The sequence below is a fragment of the Melopsittacus undulatus genome, chromosome 7 (assembly GCF_012275295.1).
Source record: "Melopsittacus undulatus isolate bMelUnd1 chromosome 7, bMelUnd1.mat.Z, whole genome shotgun sequence".
Lineage (NCBI taxonomy): Eukaryota > Metazoa > Chordata > Aves > Psittaciformes > Psittaculidae > Melopsittacus > Melopsittacus undulatus.
The window spans coordinates 61,193,366-61,217,109 of record NC_047533.1 but is presented as its reverse complement, the minus strand read 5'-3'; the positions used below and the strand labels follow the sequence as shown (position 1 = coordinate 61,217,109).

The 23,744-nt window shown below is 35.2% G+C and overlaps 1 protein-coding gene across 3 annotated transcripts in view; it reads right to left on the bottom strand.

The window, feature by feature from the left end:
- LRBA (LPS responsive beige-like anchor protein) overlaps positions 1–23,744 on the bottom strand; it is a 395,364-nt gene that overhangs the window by 80,473 nt on the left and 291,147 nt on the right. For all 3 annotated transcript variants that reach the window (XM_031046772.2, XM_031046774.2, XM_031046773.2), the window contains one exon: positions 14,870–15,022. In XM_031046772.2, coding sequence (XP_030902632.2) covers positions 14,870–15,022 — 153 coding nt within the window. The remainder of the gene's footprint in view (positions 1–14,869; positions 15,023–23,744) is intronic.

The window sequence follows — 23,744 nt, the reverse complement described above, 5'->3', positions numbered from 1 at the left end:
AATGCTTGTGGATGATTCAGGTACTACAGATTGAAAATTAAAGAGAAGACCAAGTAGGATTCTGTCTTCAGGATAGGGTTCCAACAGTGTGCAATAAATAGGGTTTGAAGCTATATAAATGTAAAAGCAAACACTGACGAACTTATTATGTGAGCCCTGTTCATTTGTAGACTGAATACAGCTAGCAGCAAAATAACAGCATGTAATCATTTAGTTAGAGGCTACATGTTAAGGCATAAGCTAAACAAAAATGTATCCACGGCATACAGGTTTAGTTTGAGTTTTGTTTTTTGAGTAGTTGAAGTTCATAAACTTATTCCATAAACCCTACAAAAAGGGAAGAAAGGACCACTTTAGTTGCACAATATTGCATTTAAAAAAAGTATCTATGCAATCTGCAGTTGATTTCTAAACTCATTAAAAGCCACAAAGCAGCAGGTGATGTAGAGTCACAGTTCTGAAGGAATTCGCAACCAAAGTGCACTTTCTAATGTTTTTCTGTTGCTGGCTTTGTAGAAAAAAGGCCCTTCAGCTACCAAAGCAAACAACTGAATGATGTGAATTCAAACATGTAATGACTGTAAGGTCAGCACATGACCACTAAGCATTCACGACCCCAAATTAAGAGGTTTTACCCTCTATCTACTAATCCTTGAGTCACAAATGTACAGCCTACTCCAAGAACATTAAAAATTCCTGAAATTTGCTTACACCCCACTGCTTGAAAGATAGAAACCTAACATGCATGAAGTGATCAGATAAGTGAAAGGGGCAGTTCTGTTCTTAAGCACCATATTAAAACTGTCTTTTCTTTCAGTCAGCTCTTCCATGAATGAAGACCACGATGATTTTACACTAAGGTATTACAGAAATACAACCATCTTCTGAAAAGAAGAATTTTAATTTCACAGATCCTTACATTTTGAATCCCAAACAGAATTTCAAAGGACAATCTGAAAAAAAAAAAAGGCCACATTCATGAGCAAATGCACTGAGAAAGTAGTACTGGTATAATCATACTACATGGTATCCCCAAATCAAGTTCTACATTTTGGCAAGGTGGCCTTAGTTTTTAAACTACTGTTTAAATGACTGCATGTTTATCACTTTTAGTGTTTTCACAGCATGTAAAACATGTAAGAGGCTGAAACAGTCATTCTGTTGGTAAGATTACATAAAGGATTTTCCTGAGAATCCCAGCTTTTAATGCTATCATGACATGTTTTATGTTCAAAATATACTTGTTAAAATTAATATCAGCATTTATATTTCCCATACTTACATGTTACAAAAATTGCACATTTTTAAAAAGAAGATACTGCAGGAATGAGTCCTCTGTGGAGACCAAAGGGGTTGTGTTAATATTCTATCTGATATCAGATCTCACTAAGATTTCATTTCAGGTTCCTGAATCAAGATCCACATGTAATCACTGGAGACTTTAAAGCTGTCTTCATTTATCAGTCCCTCCCATATCACTGTCATTTTTGTATTTACAGATACTGACATAAAAATCTCCAGAAGAACTGATCTGGTCACTTGTGATTCCTTGGTGTAGTTTCACATTAGTTTCTTCTGAAATTCTCTGCTTTCTGCCTCTATTACAATTTTCTGTCACTAAACTCCTCTTTCACTCTTTATATGCTGCCACCTTCTCTGGCCTCTTTGTAAAAAGCAATCTTTGGACTTGAAAGCCACAGTATGTAGTATTTTGCAACATATTGCAGTTCATAAGTGGCCCCTGACAAATATAAATTCTGAAGACTACTTTGGTTGTTTACCACCCACCCCCCACCTGATCTTCTTTCTCACTCCTAATAATATCCTGAACTTCATGGTAAAAGGGGGGAATCTTTCAAAGATGTGTGATTAAGAAAGATACATCCACCTTTACGGAACCCTGTGGAATACCCATGGAATACATTCCTTACCTTCTTCCTGCATTGGAACTTATTCTTGTTAAAGAAGTGAGAAAACTAACATAGAACAGAGATAGCCATCTGGCAGACCATTGCAAGACCTAGCTTGCCAGGTGGTTTTATCTGATCCCCTAGCATGCATGCCCATCACTACTTCAATCAAATTGACGAAAATGTTTATATATGCTGCAGCAGAAAGGTGTATAAATCAAATCAAAGTCATCAGGATTTATAGTATCAGATATAAAATTGAGCTAACATACTGTACTGATCTAGTCAGAAATAAAATTGACCCCCAAGTACACGGGATTTACTAATTTCTAGTGTACAGTCCAGCTCATGGCAGTCTTTTACATAACCACAACACTGAAATGGTAGCTAAAACAACAGAAGTCAGCACACTGCTTGCACCTTGAGTATAAGGGCCTAAAACCGAGTCATAATAAGGTTAGATAACATGCCCCATGGGAGGAATTGCAGTGCAAAGTTTTCCATTAAGTGGTCACCCATGGTTACAACAATAAAATAGTAACTTCTAGCTGAATCTGGGAGAGAAACATCCAAACCTAAAGAATTAATCTGAATATTGATCTCTTCTAAACTTACTCTAAACCACTAATGCATACAGAGCAAACTGCAACTGGAACAGGGTTCAACAAGCATGTGTGAACCAGAGAGAAACACAGTCTGCTAAAAATCTGTGAATGGCTCAGATCTGTCCACATTAGCAGTAAAACTAGACTTAAAAAAAGCTCTGCATGTGAGATATGCCTGTATGCAGCTTTGGAATGGATTTTATTCATAGCTTACTTCTGGTGAATACACAGCCCAAGGGTGTACCTGCATGATGTGCTCCCATCAATCTGAAGGGAGGATATTGACAGTGCAGCCATCCATGTCCACTGCAGTATGGCTGCTCCATGTACTTTCAGTATCTTTAAAGGAAGATTCAATAAATTAACTGACTGTAAATAAAATAGCCCTACCAGAACATGCAGCAGAATTTAATTCTTAGTTTATTTATGTTAGTTCAGGCAACATATATTAAAAACCTGGTGTTCAAAAAGTTATTCTATGATTTATTATGAAAGCAGAGAACACTCCAGCAACTCTTGGAGCACACTCTCACCATCCTCCATTCCTAATCCCCATTACAAAGTTCTTATTCTGCCTCAGAAAGCAGATGGCAAGAGATAATGTCAGTAACAATTAGGAGGCTTCACCGCCCTTACAGACTCTTCTGCTATAGGCTTGTAATATTTGTTTCAGACGCTTTTAGAAACGGGATTCTTTGAACTGTTTTATTCTAGGTATACAGTTTGGAACATCCCTAAAACAATTACACAAGGTTTGTTTTGTTTTCTTGTTGGCTTTTTGTTTGTTTGTTTATTTGGGTTTTTTCTCTCTCTTAAACAACAGAGAATATTGTATCTGTTATTACAAACGAATCACCCAACATTACTTTCATTCTACACACTGCAAAACTAAACCCACTTGAGTTTCCTACTATTTTTTAATCAGCTTCCTCTAAACTACTCACATGCTGCTGAACCTTTCATGTTTTTATGAGCCTGGTTCAACTCTCACTAGCAACTAATTTGGAACAGATCCAAAATTCTTTCTTAAACTGTAGCTTAGAGAAATCCTATCCATCTGGACAGGGACAAACACGAACAACCTCACAAGAGTATATGTGATGTCACTTTATGCAGCATTTTGTCTGTTTGTGACCTATCTGAATGTCAGTTACATTTCTGTTAGTATTAATATCTTTAATCTTGCTTTACAAGCTGTTGCTTTTTATTAAAAACACTAGTCTACCTAAATAAAAAGAGAAAACAAAATTTCAAAATTAAAAGGCAAAAAATGCAGAGGGACAGACAGATTTCATGTAATTAGTATATTGGAAATTTGTTTTGAAACTTTAGTATTTAAGATGGAGAAATTAAACTTCCAAAAAGAAAGAAGCTAAGCTAGCTTGGTTCTACAGCTTTCTTTGAGCCATTTAAACAGCATCTTTCTATAGAGATACTGTGCAATATCCTCCTACAAAGCAGCTACATTAATGGAAAATATACCTGCCTTCTGTTGTTCATTAAAGCTCCCCTCTGCCAAAAGCTACTATGCCTCAGAGCTGCTACAGACATTAGCAAATGAGGACTCCCTAACATATTTCAGTCAAATTGACCAAGATAGACAGCTAAAACTCTTTTAAACTAGCTAAACCAACCTGGAAATGGTCAGGTGAGCACAAGAATGAGAAATTCTAGCTCTGGTGTTTTTTACTAATGGTCCTCTACTTTAGACAGAATTTTCATGCTTCAAAACAAGAACTATTATATCGGTTTAAAAAGCCAAGTATGTGGTATTTGTAGCCATTAGAGAAAGAAATAAGGAAATAAAAACTGATCTTTTATTGGCTATTACTGTGCAGTTGGCTATATACCTCACAAATTTTACTAATGCAGTTCAATAGATCAGCAAATAAGTACTTAAAGGGGTACCCTGCAGCTAGCATGTGCACCCTTTTAACTAATAAAGATTGAGAATAAAATTTCAACCCAAGAGATTTGGGTTTGCTTGAATTGCTTTAAAAAGAGAAACTGGAAAAGGAATTCACAGTCCTTCATTCTTTAAGGATGGACCAACCATCTGACCAAAGGAACTGGCTGCCCAGTACATTTATTACTGGGGTGAGCATGACCTTGATTGTCAAAAGCTTGCATTTGTTTTGCTAAATACATTCTCCTACTTGACTGATGGCCTATAGTTTGGCCTCTCCTTAAACCAAAAGGGCTACACCTGAACTTCCAATCAAAGGGTAACAACTGGCAGATGTGAGGGAACATCTAGCAGAAGGCTGATGCTGAGCAGATGGGCTAGGGTGCAGCAACCTTTTCCATCAGTTTCCACCCACTGCTTTTGCAAAAGCGCACAGTCATCACGAGCCTGACACTACACTTCCTCAAGCAGCAGTATGATACTCCCTGCAGAGCACTGTGCTGCTATAGTTAAACTAATATCAGAAACACAGCTAACTAGAGCTTGTTTAGCTCTACAAGTCCACACTGCTGACTGCACTTTAATGAGATACCAACTTTGACAGAGAAAATAGCTTAAGAAATTTCCATTCCAAAATGTTTGTACTTGCATGGCATTACAGCTAACTATGACACTATTTGTGCTGATGCTACCACCAGCAGAGCAATATTGTAAATCAGGTCATTAAAATAACAACCTAGGTTAGAAATAAGGCTTTTTCATATAATTTCAGTGATCTAGTTTAAAGTACCGTCACACAAATACTTGCTCCTGAACAAAGATATACATGGGGAAATGTGGTGAAGGATAGGAAGAAGAGATGTGGGATTCACCTTAGCTACAGCCTTGCAAGTCCTCTGTGCTTTGGAACTATGCCTTCAGATTCTTCTGTCTATAAAGCCAGAAGATCTGTTGTACAGGACTAAATCAGCATTAATTTGATATGCGCAATAAACTTCTACTTATTAGAGCAAGAAAAGGTGATGTATTGTTTGCCTCATGAAACTCGTATGTTCCTCTAGAGCTGGTCTTAATCACTGAATGCAAGATCTTGTATTTCAGATTACAAATTTTGTACTGCCTAACAACCTACAGATCTTTTTACTTGTATTAATGTCCATAATCCCTTGTTCCCAGTGTTACACATGACATTCCTGAGTATAACTACACACTCTTTGAAAAATATTACTTTGTAGCAAATTTTAATTTTTCATTTCATGAACAAGCTTTACATCTTCATTTACAAAACATGGAATACAGTTTCCTGATGCATCTTCTCAGTGCTGTTCATTACTGTATGCTTTTATTACATTCTTTCTTATTCTCATCTCTCTAGGAATAAGAAACTCTTTCCTCCAACAAGAGTTTTTCCTACCTCCATATCATTGTCATCAGCTTTCTCTGTACCACAGCTGTTTTAGCAACATTACTGTTCCTCATCCCAGGCTTTAAAAAAGTGGAGTATTGCCAGGGAATGGCACTGAAAGCAAAGCTTCAGCTGACATTTTTTGTATACTTCTGTGTAGGGCACAGATGGTGATGTTTTCTCAACCCTTCCTCTACTTCAGCTGAAGATCACAAATTCTCAGTTTATTTCTCCACAGGTCCACATGGAGAAATGTTATCAAAATCTCTTTCTTTTCCAACACTTAGGATGGAGATTTCTTTACATTCTGACTCTATTACAAAGACTTATTTAGAACAAACTATCCATCAAATTCAAATTTAGCAACATATTTTCATGCATGATCTATAAATAAACTTTAGATAACACTGAAACAAATCCAACACCACCATATCCCATCAGGTCTCTCACCACACATTCTCTTGTATGGAATCCCTGATCATCGTGAGATCACATTACAGGAAGAGCAAGTTGCAGTATTTCTTTGCAAAGCAACTTCCAATCACAGACTACAAGTCTCAATAAATTGAGTAAGAAACTGCCACTGCTTTCAAACTTCTCCCTTACTTATACTGACCTTGTGATCCAATTTTTTCACACTAATCAAAATTCTCTATGCATTTTAAACAGCATCCCTCAGAACACTGTTTACAGGGAGTGCCCAGGCAGAGCATTCAGAGAACAGACAAACAGAAGACAGCCACATTCAGTGAACACCTGTTAAATGGGGCAATGGCTCCAACACAATTGTTTCCCACTTCATTTCACACAGTAATAACTTTAATGTCTACCATGGACTTGCTTTCAAACACCAGTTGTACAACATGAAACAACAAAAGAGCTGAAAGCAAATTTAATTGCCTATATAGCTTCCAAACAACTTTTTCCAATGAAAACAAATTTATCTCTGTTTTCTTTTTTTTTTTAATATGCTTAAACTGTGTTATCCTTTGGCCTTTTACAATCTTTCCAATATCATTCTCCGTCATGGTTTAAGATTTATCTTGGCCATAATAAATTCTCTTACCCTATCAGAAAATCTACATCTCTCATCAGTCTCTTGAATGTCTACAGTTTATTTTAGGCTTTGTTTCCTTTTGGCTCTTGTACATCCATCCTGGCTTTTTTTACTACTACTTTTTTGTTTCCTTTTGCTCTGCTTTAAAATATTTGTAGTTTTTAGTTTTCTCCTGCTCACCTTCTTTAGACTTCACAAAGATAGATGAATTACAGATAACTGTGTAGTGTCATAATGATCAGCAGGTAATGTAAACTATTTTTAGAATGGGATAGGTTGTGGGGATTTTTAAAATATGAGAGAATTATGCTAGAATTAGTTGATAACATTAATTATTTTTAATTATGAAGACTGGCAAATTTTCATCACAGTTTCTTTAATACCTTTTTCCACAATAGCAAATACAGACAGACTGGGCAGGAAATAACATTCCATTATTTCATTAAGCTTTCTTCATTCAGGAAGACTGGCATCTATCAGACTTTCAGAAATTATTTAAATGCAAGCATGTGTGGACTTTTTTTTTATTCTCCTTACAGTCTCAAAGCCCTGAGTTTAGTTGTAATTTCAGTAAAGTAACTTGCATGCAGAGATTAAAGCAATGGTAAGAATCACAAACAAGATGTAATTGAGGGTATTGCCATGTTAAAAGTAGATTTTACAAACTCTGCTTTCCCTTAATATTCACATATCTGGATTGGATTTAAATAAGCTCAATGCTTTTTGCTAGCAACAGCAATACATTACCTGGGTTCCTGTTTTCATTGAAAATGCAAAAAAAAGTTTCTTTACACCATCACATTTACTTTTTACTATATAGTAACTTTGTCCTACAGACGCATACCTCCAGTGTATTCCATTATATATTTTATCCAAACCTCATTTTCTAATATTAGCATATTTCGATGTACTATGAAACCAAAACTGAATACTTTCAGAGTTATTAAGCCAGCTTCTATTCAAAAGCATGGCTCAAGTTCACTTTTCATTACTTCCCTCATATTCTTGACTATATTTGACCCTTTTTGTATAGCAGTCTCCTTTACAAATTAAATCAATAAAAATTCATACCTGAAAATTAGTAAAACCAATATTCCAAGAGAACAGGATTTAAATAAATGTGAATTTCTGACCATATATCTTAGATGGCACTTCAATAAAACTAAGTTATTCTTATATGCACAGATTCAATTGTGCACACAGAATAATTAGTCTACTTTTGTTCATTCTGAGATTTTCAGGATCTTTTCTAATAGGCCATATATCACATTCCTTTAGAAATATTTCTTCTCTACTTTTCAAAAATGTCTTAAACTGAATGATCCTTGTATTTTCCCTCTGGAATACCCAAAAGTTAGGTTTTCATTCACACTGATTTCATCTGTGTGGTTATGTTAATATTACAGATACTATTCTAGACTTACCTTCATATGAGATCTGAGTAAGATGCTTAAAAATATGCAATGAAAGTCTGACTCCTCTCCCTTTCTATGTTATTAATCAGATCTGTACATGACATAATTAAATCAAAAGATTGCTTACAATTATCCAGTATTTCTTGATTCTAGCCTACACACAAGTATTTCTGTGTGAAAGACAATAAAGGTTCTAAATTCTAGTAAGTAATTCTAACAGTGAAAAAAATCCTGTAGTGTCAAACTCGGATGATGGAATTCTTACACATGTGGCTGAGTTGCTAAGAAATTAGTGTAAGTAGTACAGTAACACAATTATACCAATACACCACTTAGCTCAGGTGCAAACCAAACAGCTTTAAGCCAATGTTGGTATTCCAAATGGATAAATTGAGAGGGAAAACCAGACAATCCCTAAAACTTCACACTGTCGTTGTGGAAGCACTTTTTGAGAAAAGAGGGAACCCTGCTGCTTAAATTTACACACCATCCCACATTTCTTCAAGCGTTTAAGGGGCTTTCTGTGCTTCTCTGCCTGTTAAGTACCTATACAGTACAGTTGCTGTGCTTCCCAGGACTGCCTTGTTTTCATAGGTCAGGGGAAAATCCTGTGTTAAACAATATCAAACTTTTAAATACATGAATATTGTATTTCATATATATCAGCAGACTGGACTTTCACACATGACTTTGCTGAAGCAAAATAGCAATGACAATTTTCTGGATTAGACTGTTAAGTTTCTGAGACTTCTATGAATGGAAATGTTTATTTAGCGCGATACAAAGAGCCTTACCTCCTGCCCAAACCATCTTCCATAATCACAGCTTGAAAGCAACATAAAATGAATGCAGCATAGCGTTTTAAGATGCACTTAGTCAGTAGTAATATTTAAATATATACCTATTTTAAATGCATCACACACACGTGGCATAGAAATATAACTATTTGCCAAGAAAAAGTTACAGATTACTATCAAATGTACTTTTGCTATTATAAACTTATGTCAGTGATTTTTATCTAAAATTTAAAATGCTTGTGGAGTTACTAGATATCCTCCTTTCAGATACTATTGTATAAATTTTATGTTACATATAGATTATAATTTCCAAAGAAAAAACACAAGAAATCACCAAACAACAGAAATACAATGTGAGTAACATTTCAATTGCATGTATGTTTAATGAAGAATTTGAAAGAACTAGTATCAAGACTCTCCTCCTTTTTCACCACGATCTATCACATCTCTTCCAGACAAACAGATATCTAACACGCCAACAGAACCATTTAGAAGAGCCCAACCTAAGCGAAGAGCTCACAGCACTATGATTTTGATTCTTCTCTATTCTACATTCAAATACTGTAAACATTTTGTGTCAACTCAAATTGCCAGAAGCATCTTCTTCATGCAGTGTACACAGACCAATCTGCATTCCAGCTTTTTAAGACTACATCCAATCCTGTGCTAACTAGAGCTTCAAAGTAGGTGCTGCACAGATAACAACTCTGATGTTGCTAGTTAACCCAGTTTTCATTTCAGCTTTTTTTCCTGCTCTCTAATGTTTTTAACATATTAAACAAGTAAGCTATTAAGAGCAGTGTGGCTAATGATCTGGCAACCTACTGCTAGTAGTCTGCACTTGTGAGCTTTGATTCACACAGTTAATCTCCACATGATTTTCTATAGCACTTGCTACAGAAAGTGGTTCCACACTTTGTAAATACACAGCTGTAGAATCAGGAAAAATACCATAGAGATATTTTTCCAAAATAATGCAAAAATCCAGTACACTCCAAGTTACAGGCACTGCCTTAACTGCTGCTTCAACATCTTTATTTGTCTAATAAAGTTTTAATAGATTGAATGTAGCATAATGTTCTTAAAACCAACTTTTGGGGCTTTTTTCATCTGCTCATTTTCCATGGACATAAAAGTGCGAAGACAGAAAAACTGCCTTTCTAAGTACTGCTCATGTGCAGCTGGCATGGAATTTGGTTTTTCACAGTTTTCTGGTGGAACAGCCTGAGCTAAAAAGTAATGCTCCATACCAACCAATAATGATCCTCTCATTCTCAATGTAGATCTTTCCTACCAACTGGTAGTTCTTAATACTGATTCATTTTTCTGCACTAAAACCTGTATTAAGATAACTGGCTCACCTTTCCTTCCTCTCCATTTTCCTCAACATGCCAGGATAAATTCTGTGTATAGTACCCTTATGTAGTTAAGCATTTCATTTGTTTCAGAAAGCATCCTAGCTTCCAATCATTTTTCCATTATTTGGAAATTGGATTTCAAAACTTTCAATCCAACACAGTAATTTCATCACTTTTCTAATTTGTCTTGCATTTTCCCCAGCACTGAATCAAATGGATAAACCACTAATCATGAAAGGACTAACTGTGCAATAAAGCAATAAAATACTTAAATTGAGATACATTGTGGAAAGCTGTCTTGACAGACCTCAACAACTTTATTATCATTGAAAAAATCTAATTCTCAAAAAGCTGAGGCTCATCAGAGCTGTGTGAAATTTAGTTATTATTAGTTGATTAATAGTTTTATATTAATTCTTACCTACTTAGACATCCATTCTTCGATTACAGGACAAAATAGACCCCTTTAATATTTAGAACAAACAGAACTGCCTTATTGGGATTTTTAGTTCTTCCTAACTATCAGAGGGAAGTGTGGAATTTTAACTTGGGTTGCACTTGGCCTTTGTGAATGTCTACTTTGCTATGCATGATCAGATGGGTATTTAAAATTTCTGTCATCTTTAATGGGTAATTATCACTAGCTCCACAAGTGAATTTAAATTTCTAAACCAGAAAACTATTCTAAAGGAGGGCAGTTAACATAAGGAAGACTGTGAAGCCAACAAAAGACCCCAGAAAAATCTAAGTTTAAAAGGATACATCTATTTCAGTGTCTGACAACTACTGCTATAGCTTTTGCGTAAGATTTCTGCATCTGCACATCTATCTCATTATACTCTTCCTTCGGCATCTTAATTCCCATTTGTTTTTCCCAAGGTCTCTCGGAAGCATGGGATAACCAAAAATTGTTGGGCATTTTTCTTTTTATTAGATATCAGAACAAGTTATCATTTTCCCATTTGCTCACATACTCATGCCATAAGATATCAGAACTTGAAATAATAAAGTAAGGATGCAATATTATGTTGCATTTGGGAACTTTCTGTTTTCTTGGGGGGGGATTATAATATTATCTCATTTAAAAGTTTGTGGATTTTTCTTTTATTAAGCTACTACTTTCTTTTATTAAGCTAATACTATAATTCTTATTACACACACACATGCATAAAAATTTATGGAATTATACAATAAAACAATTATTGCCAAATTCATCTCTGTAAACTGGAAAATAGTTTTCAAATATCTTAGCAGTTAGTCTGTGGCAATAAATACAGTACAGAGTTTTAGAGGTGTGTAATATGGCTTCAGAATGGTAAGATCCCAGAGACTTTTCTATAAAACTGTAAGCTGTCTCAGAGAAAAATATCCTAAATCCCCCCATTGATTTGTGCCATTTTAAAAGATTGTGCTATCATGAAGTAATACAAAGTACCAACTACATGCAGAAGCAATACATGCATTTTACGTTTCTTTGTATTGCTTAGAGTGACATCCTGATGCTATCATTTAGCTCATCATGACATTCCATCAATCAAAACCCTTTTTTAATTATACATCATTCTGCTTTTTCTCTCAGAGCAAACACAGAGGACATGCAGCGATTTATTCCAATTAAACTACATACTTTAAAGAATTAAAAATAGGTTGGGAATCACTTTTAAATCAGCTATCAGTCTGTCAATTAATGTTCTGAACCCCTGCTATTGACCCAGTACAGTACAAGCTGTTATTATGCACTGTCCTACATATCATCTGTTCTCTGCGCTGGTCTGTTCCAGAAAGACAGACAGCTGCAACAGTATATCCCTGCTCAACCTGAGGACCATCTGACTTTAATTGTAGCACACAGCTTGATGTGGGTCTGGTTATGAGAAGCCAAAGTATCACACTGTAATAATCTGGAAAAGCAGAAACCTGCCAACATACGGCTGCAAGAGGCGGCTTGGGCTGTCTGGCTGGCTGACGGGCTGCAGGAAATATGATTAATGAGCAAGGTATAATGATATCAGGAACCCGATTAGCACCACAAAAAGGTCACAGATCAAAGCAGTATGCCTTTCATGAGCTCCAATCATTATGTAAGATCTGTAAACCAAAATGCAAAAGGAAAAAATACCTCTGTGTGATAGCTTACAAAATGAGCACTTAAAATACTATAATCACTATGTTGTCTGAACCAGGAAGCAGTAAGGAAGTATTAACTGGATGAATCAGCCCATGCTACACTGTAGCAAGCTTTTCTTGATAGTGAAGAACTGAGCTTTAAGCATTCTTCCTAAAAACACCCACTCAAAAATAAAACAATGCTGACTTCATGCTGATGGCATCCAATCCACTAAGTATTAATAAGAAAAAGCAATTTAATATTTGCGTGTAATTTTCTCAGTTTTATTCCACTGCAAAAATGGCAGATTACAGAAGGCATCATCCATACCACCATTAACAGGACCAGCACCACCATGCTAAGGTTAACAATGGCACACAGAGCAGTTAACACAAATCACTGGCACAGAGGTTTAAAATTAATGCTACCAGACTGACCAAAACTTGGTATCTGAATTGTAGCAACAGTATCAGGGACATAGTGTCATCAAAAGGGATGACATCTGACCCTTTAATATACTGTCACTTGGTAAATTATTTCTTACTTTTGTAATCAACTTCAGGCTTAAAAAATTGCTGTTCTGCCCAATTATCTGAGACTTGAAAATTGCATGTTCCTATAGAAGCTGATTCTGAGAATATAGCACAAGGGAGAGATATCAAAGAAAGCAGCAAGAAAGGCAGACACTAGTAGCAAAGGCTTTGGAAAATGATGGCAGAATGAGGGAAGGGCAGGTCTGAGCATAAAGAGAGGTGAGGATGAGAAAAAACTGGCACCACTGCTAGAAATGAAGAAAATTAAGAGCTAAAATCTTAGAAGAGGAGGAAGCAGGAGATAGAGAATAACTTCACAGTGGGGAAAGCCAGATCTGTAATTAACAGAATGAGAACTCTATTTTATGCAAAAGCTAGAATACCACAGTTGTGAGAGATCAAGGCCACGCGCTGCCTTTGACAAATCTGCTTAAGGACTCAGCTTTTAATTTCTCGGGTTATCCTGAATCACCAACACATGCCAAGCTCAAGAAGGTGTCAGGCTTCCTCCCTAACCTACTACCTATCAGCACAACTGTAAGATCAAAGTTGTGTTTGAACATAGTTTGCCAAGTAGTCCTGCTAAATGTTACTGCATTTCATACCTTGTTTAAATAAAATTTGCACATACTTCTATATGAAGCAAACCACTAAATTCACCTAACTTAATTTGGTATAGTGATGGTGCACCCTACAACTGGCTGCAGAAACCTAGGCCAAATAACATTTCTGAAAACGATGGCATCATGTCGCCAGTAAAAGTGCAGTGTAAAGCATTCTGATAATATAAATCACAGTTTTCTTCTGATGTGACTGTTCTGCAATTTTATGAATGTGAGGTCTGATGTTCTGCCAACAACAGAACTTTTTCAGTTTCCATTTTCTCATTTAGGAATATCAGGACGTTATCAAGTCTAACTAAGCCTGATATCTGAAAATTTCTTGAGAGCTTCCATGCCTTAATTCAGTATTTCCCTGTTAGCTGACTACCACACCAAAAGTGCAGCCTCATTTTTCAAAATTCATCGAAGAAACTTCTCTAATTTATTTATTTTTGAGTGCCACTGATGCAGAATCCTTTTTTTTTTGAAAAAAGCCTAATGTAATAGCTTTGAGAATATGCTGAAGCACCAACAATGATACTGTAACATCTATTCTGTAATTCACTAAGCTGCCCAGAGGGCACAGTGAAAACAGACACTGCTAACAACAGGATTTGCCATAACAGTGAAGAAAATAGTAATATAGGTTTGGAGAATGAAGGAGGCAAAGGAGTATTCCGTTTTATTTTCTCCTAAAAAACAGTCTGAAAAATATCAAAACAATGGAATAATTGAAGAGGTGACAGAAGATTTAAAATTAAACCTTTGTTCCTGAAGCATTCGTTGATCTTTGGGAGTTAAACGAATAATGAAATTAAGAATAACCCTAAAATTACATTTAAGTAATCAGAGTGAAAAGCATTCATATGATTAAACAACCTTTTCCAAGGTTTATCTTCTGTAAAACAATAATTTTATTAGGATTTTAGAACCCCAATAGCTGACATACAAATGAGATAAGATCTCCTGAGTATTTTAACCACACTCAAACCTTTTTGAGCAATACTATATAACTTTTTTCTTCCTAAACTTCTAACATTTCCTCAGATGATTTCGGCCATAGTCCTAAATAAACTATAAATAGCTATATACTGCAAGCAAAGATCTAAACTATTCCAGCAGAATCTTGCAAGACAAATGTTACTTGACAGACAATAGAAGATAGACATCTTACCAGTCTGTTTATGCGAACAAATTCTTCTGGGGTTTTGGCCCATGGTGGAAGTTCAACATCAGACACAACTGTTCCATCATCCATCACTCCCAGATTGTAATTGTTGCTGTTGACGAATATCTCTGGGAGGTAATAGAATTCAGGAATCAATTCCTGTAGATAAATGAAAAACAATGCCATGTTATATATTCTGTCAGAAGATGCATTTTGTCATGTTAAAAAAATAATTATTAGAATAGCATTAGGCAAAGAGAATATACAAAATCCTCCCACACACATCTTCCTCACCTCCCAGAAGGGGGAAATCTCCTCTTTCATACTTTCTAAAATTTAAGCCTTTAGATATGATAAATCCTTACCCTGCTTTTAACACAGCAAAGAACTAAGACACAACAGGCTATAAACCAAAAAAAAGTCAGAATATTGCTTTTAATTGCATATTATGCACAAAGAAACTTATAAAGCTAAAGTAATGAATATCACATGGTACAAATAATATTTGGTGGAAAAGAACAGATCAAGGATGTTTAGAAGTCGGAGGAAACTACTTTAGCATTTTAACACAATCCACATCTTAAAGTGCTGATCTAACTGCAGTCTACAGTTGTGAAAGGAGTGCCATTATTATTAATTACAAATATGTAAAACTCTGTTATATTATTATTATTCTCTCTAACACAAAGTGTCTAAGAACTTAATGTTTAGGCTATTATCTAAGACCATCCAATGCCTGGAATAAACTTTCTGTAAATTCTAAAATACCTGGAGTTTTACCACATATTCAGAAAAAAAAAGCCCAACAAAACAAAAAAACACAAAATAACAAACACACACAGTCAAAGCTGAATCAAATCAATATTCTTCTTTCATGAAAAGGTCATTAACTTAATTATGTGTCCAGTCTATAATTACAGGGAAGAACTGTGGATAATTTCTCTTCTTCACACACACACAAGAGGAAAAAAAGAAGGAATTCCACATGTTTACAAGGTCTGTGTATGCACTAAATTCCTTGTCAGGATCATCACTGCTTTAAACACGTGTCCCCTATAGACCTGTGCTGAACAGGATGGGAACATGGCATTTAACACCTCCATGGCTAGCTCACCACGGCATTTCTGCAGGCAGAACCTGCTATGCTAAACACAGTTGAGTTAAATATGCAACCACACACAGCAAAGGAGTTGTAACTTCCAAGTCACATGAGAAAAAACAAGTAACACTAATGGCTAAACAAAGAATTTGTTTTCTTTTTAAAGCAGACAACAGAACATTCTAGTGCAGAATTGAGCACAACATGCTAGGAAGTAAAATTAAGCTCATTAACCATTTTGTAAACAGGCATGCAACTATTTTTGTGAAACTTGATGTTGAGACTTAAATACACCTGATAAACCTGGCAATTTGATGGATTTAGAAAAACTGAGCCACTAAATTAGAGAATTTACTTCCTTTGTAAAGAAAGGATCAATACGTGTAATTGCTTCAGGAAGTGTATTCCATAGCAAATGACTGGTCTAAAATTGGGCTTCCATACAGCAAGTGCAAACCGCATGGCACTTAAGAAGTAGAAAAAAATCAGAGTGCCCCACTGGCTTTGTCTACAGTGGGTGTAGTATGTAGCTATGTCAGAAGCTCAGTAGATCAGATCTGAAACGCAGTCTTGACATGGGTCAATGGATCAGTGGTCCCCCAGATAGCCCCTGAGGGCCAGTTATGGCATGGGCAGCTTTCCAAATGGCTGAGCGCAATACGGAGGTCATCAGATTGCGGACAAGGTCAGTCTGAAGTAGCCAGGGCAAAGACAGGAAAGATCAAACAGGAATTAAGCTATTATCACCTCCATCCTTGTGTGAAACACTGCTTGGCTTTGAATTGTACATCTTTTTGTTTACAGTCACCTTCATTAACTAGGCAGGGTAAAAACATGCTTCTGTACCAAATGCTTGACAAATAGTTGTTAAAAAGAGATCTGAAACTATTAAATTCGATAAGAGAAAGAACAAGAACATAGCAAGGATAAACATTTGTAGGAAAAAAGTGCTCTTAACACTGAAGTTTCTGTAGTTTTTATCATCACAGACAGAAACAATGAAAAAGCAGAGACACTGAACCATTAATTCAATAACAGCATGCACCACAAATATGAAACCATACCATGATTCTGAATACTTAAAACATAAGCTCATTACATATGTTACTGATGTTTTTTTATTTTTTATATATATCTGTACAGCTATTCATTAGTTTCTTTCAAGATCAGAAAACATTTGGTTTTCTAGAACACATTTTTTTCATTAGATTACAGAGAAACAATATGCAGCCTGGAAAATTAAGAAATATCAGTAACTTCTGTTAGTTTGACTATTAGAAACTTTTTGTAAAATGTTATTTTATTACTCCAGAAATGAGTTCTCAGAAAGTTTTCCAATGTCACCATAACGACCTGTTTTTACAAAAGGAGCTTCTTTATGATCTGCTTTTCTTATCTTGACCATGTGCTAGCACATATGGGGAAAAGGAGTGCAAACAGATACGCCAGGCCATTCTGGGTAGTATCTAGCACCAGTAGTAGTGTCTGTCCTTATATGGGTCAAAATAACATTAGTTAAAGGCCAACAGTTTTTCCTAAAATAAGTGAATAAACCTGATAAAAAAAAATTTTTTTTATCGAGTTTATGAATATTCTGCATGTATTTGGTAACTGAAGTCTCTACCAGATTTCAACCTTACTTGCGGGGTGTTCTCTTTTTATTCTTAACATACTTTACATGCACAGACTGACACTAAGGGGAGGCTGACTCACGTGTGTAACTCCATTACTAATGGAACTTTTTGGACACCCGAGAATGTTACAAAGATTGGGTTTGGGTTTGAAGTTACTTGGTTAGTTGGATTCACACAAATACTACATGAAGAGCAGGACCAGCCTCAAGAGGCCAGAATGAAAGTTCACATAGTAACTCACCTGGAACAGTAACAAGGATTGGAAGACTAACACAGGGCAAATATAGTCTTTCCACAGATATTCTCTCAGCTTCTTAAAGTTAAATGGTTTTGAACAAATCCATGCTTCTGATTTTTAAAATCATTAATAATGGGTTCCACAGTGTAGTTTTGTCTACAAAGTTTTTTCCTTTGGCTATTCTAAAACTGCTTCCTAACAGCTCCAGTGGATGGCTCTAGTACTCATATTGTGAAAACCTGTAAATATTAATAACTTATCCATTGTTCTGTATGCCCTTTTGGGTACTATATACCTGTATTACCATATTCTTCCTCAGTGATCTGTTTTTGCAAGCTAATGGACTCTAGTCCACTCAATCAATCTTGACTCAGTCTTGCTCCATCTGGAGGCCTTCCCTTCCAATTGAACTTTTTCTAATTCTACTGAATCCCTTCTGAAATTTTACATACTCAGTACATTTACAGAACTGTCCCCATTTGTTTATATGATTTTACAGAAAAAGTGAAAACATCTGTATGATTTGTTGAAGCTCTTGCTATAGCACAACTGCATTGAAAATTAGTTTCAGAAATACCTCTGATGGAATCCACAAGTTCTATCCAATAGAGACTGACAGCCTTATGATAAGCAATACTTCACTCTTCCTGCCATGATTTTTATTTCATTACAACTGGTAGAGCTCACAGTGAGTATCAATATGAATCTAACACACAGCACAGTGTTTTGGTTTGGTTTCTTTTTTAATAAACTGCCAGATCAGGATTCTTATTAAAATGCTTAGAAAATTCTGTGTATAATTAAAATACAGCTTTTCTCTAACAAAAATTGCCCCTACCACAAATTAAGGAAGTTTCACTAAAAAGATTATTTTTACAAAAAAAGGTAACAAAAGAAGATCAATTTAACAGGGGTAATTCAGTTTCATGTTTGCCACCACACATAAAAAAATCTATACAAGATACTTTGTTTCTTTAACATAATGAAATGTTATTTTATTCTTTTCTTTTGTTTAGAAAATGACAAATGCATTTTGAAGCAGAGTTATGTGATCTGCAAAGAAAGAGTGACACATCCCTAACCATATTAAAACATTTATAAGATACCAGATTCTCAAACTAAATTATTTGACAATCACATTAAGCAATATTAAGCCTATATATAACCTGTCAACAGAATAATAAAAATGCATATTAGTAGTCTAGTTTTTTATTCATATTGCCACACTTTATTTCCTCTGTTAGGGGATTTAAATATAATTTGAAAAATATATATTGATATATTAAATTAATTCAAATTTCATTTTTTCATCCCACTTCAATGTAATCATTTTGATGACTGCGGGAAAGTACGTTTCCTAAGTACCCATGAGTCCCTCCATCTGCTGTGTGTTATTTCTCACAGAACTAAGAAATTGCCTCAAGACATTGCCTAAAATTCCCCCAACTTGTAAGAAAAAAAAAATCTATACAAGATACTTAAATAGGTTTTATATATAAATACTTAAGACAAATACTTACGTAGGTTTTCATTAAGATTCTAAATTGAATTAATGAAGAATCTTTTTTTCAATATCTTACACTTCTGTTAAAGCCCTATGAGATTATATTTAAAGTATTTCCTATTTTAAAGAAAATATTAAAATATTCAATAATTTACAACTAAGCAAAGAAAAATATAAAAAATACAGATGTTTACTTAGTAGATTAATGAAATATATGACAATCACAATTAATATTTAATTCATTATTGATCAGTAAGTAGAATTTGCATCTTTAAGGCACTTTAAATCTTGTTAGTCAATACATGGATGATGTATACACAAAATTATTTTACTTTTTACTGAGGATATATGTAAAAGTATATAATGGTATTTATTGATCCTATTTATACATTATGGTTAATTTGACAGAGAAAGAAAGGAAAAGTTTTATATATATTATTTTCCTTTTCTCCATTTTTTTAACTTAATCAGATCAAAAATTACTATATTCAAGCAAAAGAAAGTCTAGAAGAAACCTTGGAAGGTCACTTTGTCCACTTTTACAATCACAGAAAATTACAATCAGGTATTCTTGAAGGATGCTTCTCTGTGTTGTTCCTTTAAAATTTCCAGTGATGGGAATCCTACGAATTGCTAGTATTCATCCATTCACACCACTAGGTCTTCCTAACATCTAGTCTGCTCTTGCTGGAGCCCATTTCCTTATCATATTCAGACTGCACACATGCAGCAGCTGCCCCTTTTTAGATGTGAATGCATAGGAGCAGCTTTATCTCCATCCCCAACAGCACTTTCTAATCACTATTCTCCTTCTGCACTAAGAACTGATAGCACATAGGCCAGCACCAAGGGTGGCACAGCAGCACATGGGAACAGGAAGTATACAGAAGAATTCATCTCGATGTAAGAAAGAAATTATTTACATTGAGAATTACTGTTCACTGAAATAACTACCCCAGGGTTGTGGTAGAGTCCTCAGCACTGGAGGCTTTCAAGATGGGGTTGGGCAAGGTGCTAGATAAAATCACCTAGGACTCCCTGAAAAAAGTCGGACAGGATGATTTTTCCAGGTACCTTCAGCCGAGGTTGTTCTATGATTCCATAAAACGAAGTACACTGTGCCTACCAGCCAAAATCCCCAGCAAGGCAAAAGCATTACAACTGCCACTGCCAAAGCACGTTTCTGTCCTTGTTTTTCTTTTCTCCAAAGTAAACAACCTAAAATCTTCAACTTTATATCACCAGTGTCATTTCTAGATTTCTGGTCATTCTCCTTTGGACTTCAGCAAATTTGTCCATAACTTACTCGACATTTATTGTTTCAGCAGTTATACAAAAAGTTTGGAACAAATATTAAAAGTATTTGTTTCCTTTTCAACAGAATTATGGCTGGGTATAAAGAAGTAACCACAGATATTGGATGGAACTTTCTTATTCATACACCCAGATGTCAATACTTTTAACAACTGCAATTCCTACAAATTACCATACACAGATCTGACTGAATTTAGAATTACTAATTTTTTTCTCAGACAACTATTTTCCTGTTATGGATCTTGGCACCATTTTACAGAAAAACAAATCTTTCATGAAAACCAAAGATCTGCATTGTAAATATGTTAAAAGTTTTGTTACACCGCACACACAGTTTATATTAAAAATCTGAATGTACCAGCTTCTGAATTTTGCTAGTCATTGCTCTTGGACCTTTGACCTTGCTAGTAATATGACATGCAATTTCTCCTGCACAAAAGTAATATTGTCAGTTTGGCAGCAACTTCATTCTTTGTAAATTCTGAAACTCCCATCTATTAGATGGAGAAGTATAAAACAACTCAAAGCAAATGCAGAAAAGATTATAAGGTTACAGGGTGTCTTGAGCACGCGTATGTTAGGCAGCCTGTTTCAATAAGCATGAGTTGCCATTTAGCAGAGGTTCAACCTTTTCTTTAACATATATTTTAAAGAAAGTAATGAAATTTGTCATCCTCCAGTTTCTGAATGTTCCAGCAGATTGGAACTATAGTTTCTTGCCTCTAGTACCAAGGTTTAAACACATTGTTTAAAATGTCTTTCAATCAGTCTTACTCAATCCTGCAGCTCACATGTTCTCATTGGCCTATTTACAGCAAACTTCATTTCCTCCAACAACATCTTAAGTTTCTTGGTCAATTTTAGCCAAATTTTACAGCAGGTTATAAAGATAACTATGTTCCCACAAGTTTAAAGTACAGTAAGCAGGCCCTTCCCATGACACTCCTGAAGAATCTTGGCCAAACCCTTCTCCTTCAATCTCACTAGTGTTTGTCTACTCCTGATACCCACTTTATAATACCAGCACACACCCAGAAGCTCAAGACAATCTACACATTATAGCAGACATTGTTTAATACCTTTACAATTCAAAGAAACTTTAAACAGGAAGTTTGATTTAAAGAAAAAATGTCCAAAATAATGTGATGCTAATGAGTTTTATAATATAGCTAACTTGCCAAAACAGCATTACTGAACCTAAAAATTAAACTGTTAGGTTATATTATGAGAACCTCAAGACAAGAGAAAGGTTCATAACCTGCCAAACATGAGATATCAGTTTAGCTATTCAATAACATGATAACCAGCCTCACAATAGCTGTCCCTGATATGTATTGTATCACAATTAGTACCCATTTTATGACAGAACAATCTAGAATAGCAAAACTGGATTTTACTAATGCTTTCTGTAAGTTTATGGTTTTCTAGCATCTCCCTTTGAACAAAACTAATCAAATGCACCAAAAAAACCCCTCCAACCCATACGCACATACAAAAAGATCATACACAAAGCAGCAGAGGAAAAGGCATGAAGAACAGTAGATAACTCTATATTAATAATTGTAACTTGGTTAAAAATGGTAAAAAATCACTCCCATTAAGCCAATCTAGTTTTCTTTTCAAAGTTAACTGCCATAGTGGATGGTGAGACAAAAATAGGTAAGGTCCTGCTTCACTTTTGAGAAAGACCCGTGAGACTCTCTCAGTCTCCCATGACACTCTTCCAAGCAAAGTAGAGAAATGGAGATTAGATTAGGTTACAATAATGTTGGAGTACCCAAGCTGGAAATCCATATTCCAAGAGCAGATACCAATAGCTCACTGTCAAACTGTGAAGACTTGGTAATGGGGTCTACCATGTTCCTAATACCAGTCAATAATCTTATTAATGACCTGGCACAGACGGTGCAGTAACAAAATTCCAGATGACATTAAGAAGGCAAGAAAATTTCAAACAATATTGAAAAACTGCATATATAGTATTTAAATAAATTAATAAATCCAGAGTGCTACACTTGGAAAAGAGAAAACATATGCAAAGAGCCACCTGGGTAACAATTAGTATAATGATAAATAAATTTATCACAATAGGTTAGCTGCCAAACCAGAAATAATACCTGCTTCTGAACAAGTATGTGTAAATCTACTCATTCAGCAAATTAAAACAGCAACACACAAAAACAGACAGACCTAACTTCCGTATTTTGGAACTTAATCAAAGCCACAAACTATTTTTCTGTTAAACAGTGCCAGGCTATCCATGTTTGTTTTTTATACAGTATTAACAAAACTAACAAGGGTTGTTTGCACTAAATGTAAATCAAGAAGTAACTATATGAGTTAATGGCTATGCCTATCTAGTACTTTGAAGATACTAAGTGGTACTCTCACAGAACTGAAATACATTTAATATTATTCATTGCAGAAGATTCAACTTAAGAAACCCACAGTTAATAATTGAAAGGGAACAGTTAATTAGTAAATAACAATGTCAGAGTAGTAGCGAGACACTAGCAAACTTCCACAGGATTTTCAATTTGCATTCCTTAAAGAAATGGATGGGGACAATGAGGAAATTAAATTTTATGCAACATATCACCACTGGAAATCAAAATTTGAAAAGTTCAACCAAAGGTTATATTACAATGCAGCATTACTTTATTGCTTTGATCATCGATTCAAGACTTTCACAGGATATTGACAAAGACTGGTTGTGACCACACATATGCTTTAGCTTTCTCTGTTGAAGTGATACCAGCCGACAAGAGTTGCTTCCACAGCTAGCTCATGTTAGGCCTTGTTGTATTATATGATGCCTCAAACTAAGTTTAACAATAATCTTAGGACAGTGATCATCAATAACTAACTTTATTCTCTTCAAGCAAGAAGCAAAGAGAACCAATTTCCTGTGATCAGCCCAATGGTTCTGAGAAAATGCACTTCTTTTTTTTTCTTCTTTTTTCTAGCTGGAATATAAGTAAGCCCTTCATTTTTCCTTTCTGCACCCTACTCCCCAAGCATTAAGATACATTTTCATTCACTTTGGCCTGCCACTTTAAAGGTCTTAAAAGTGGCTTCACAAATCTTTTACA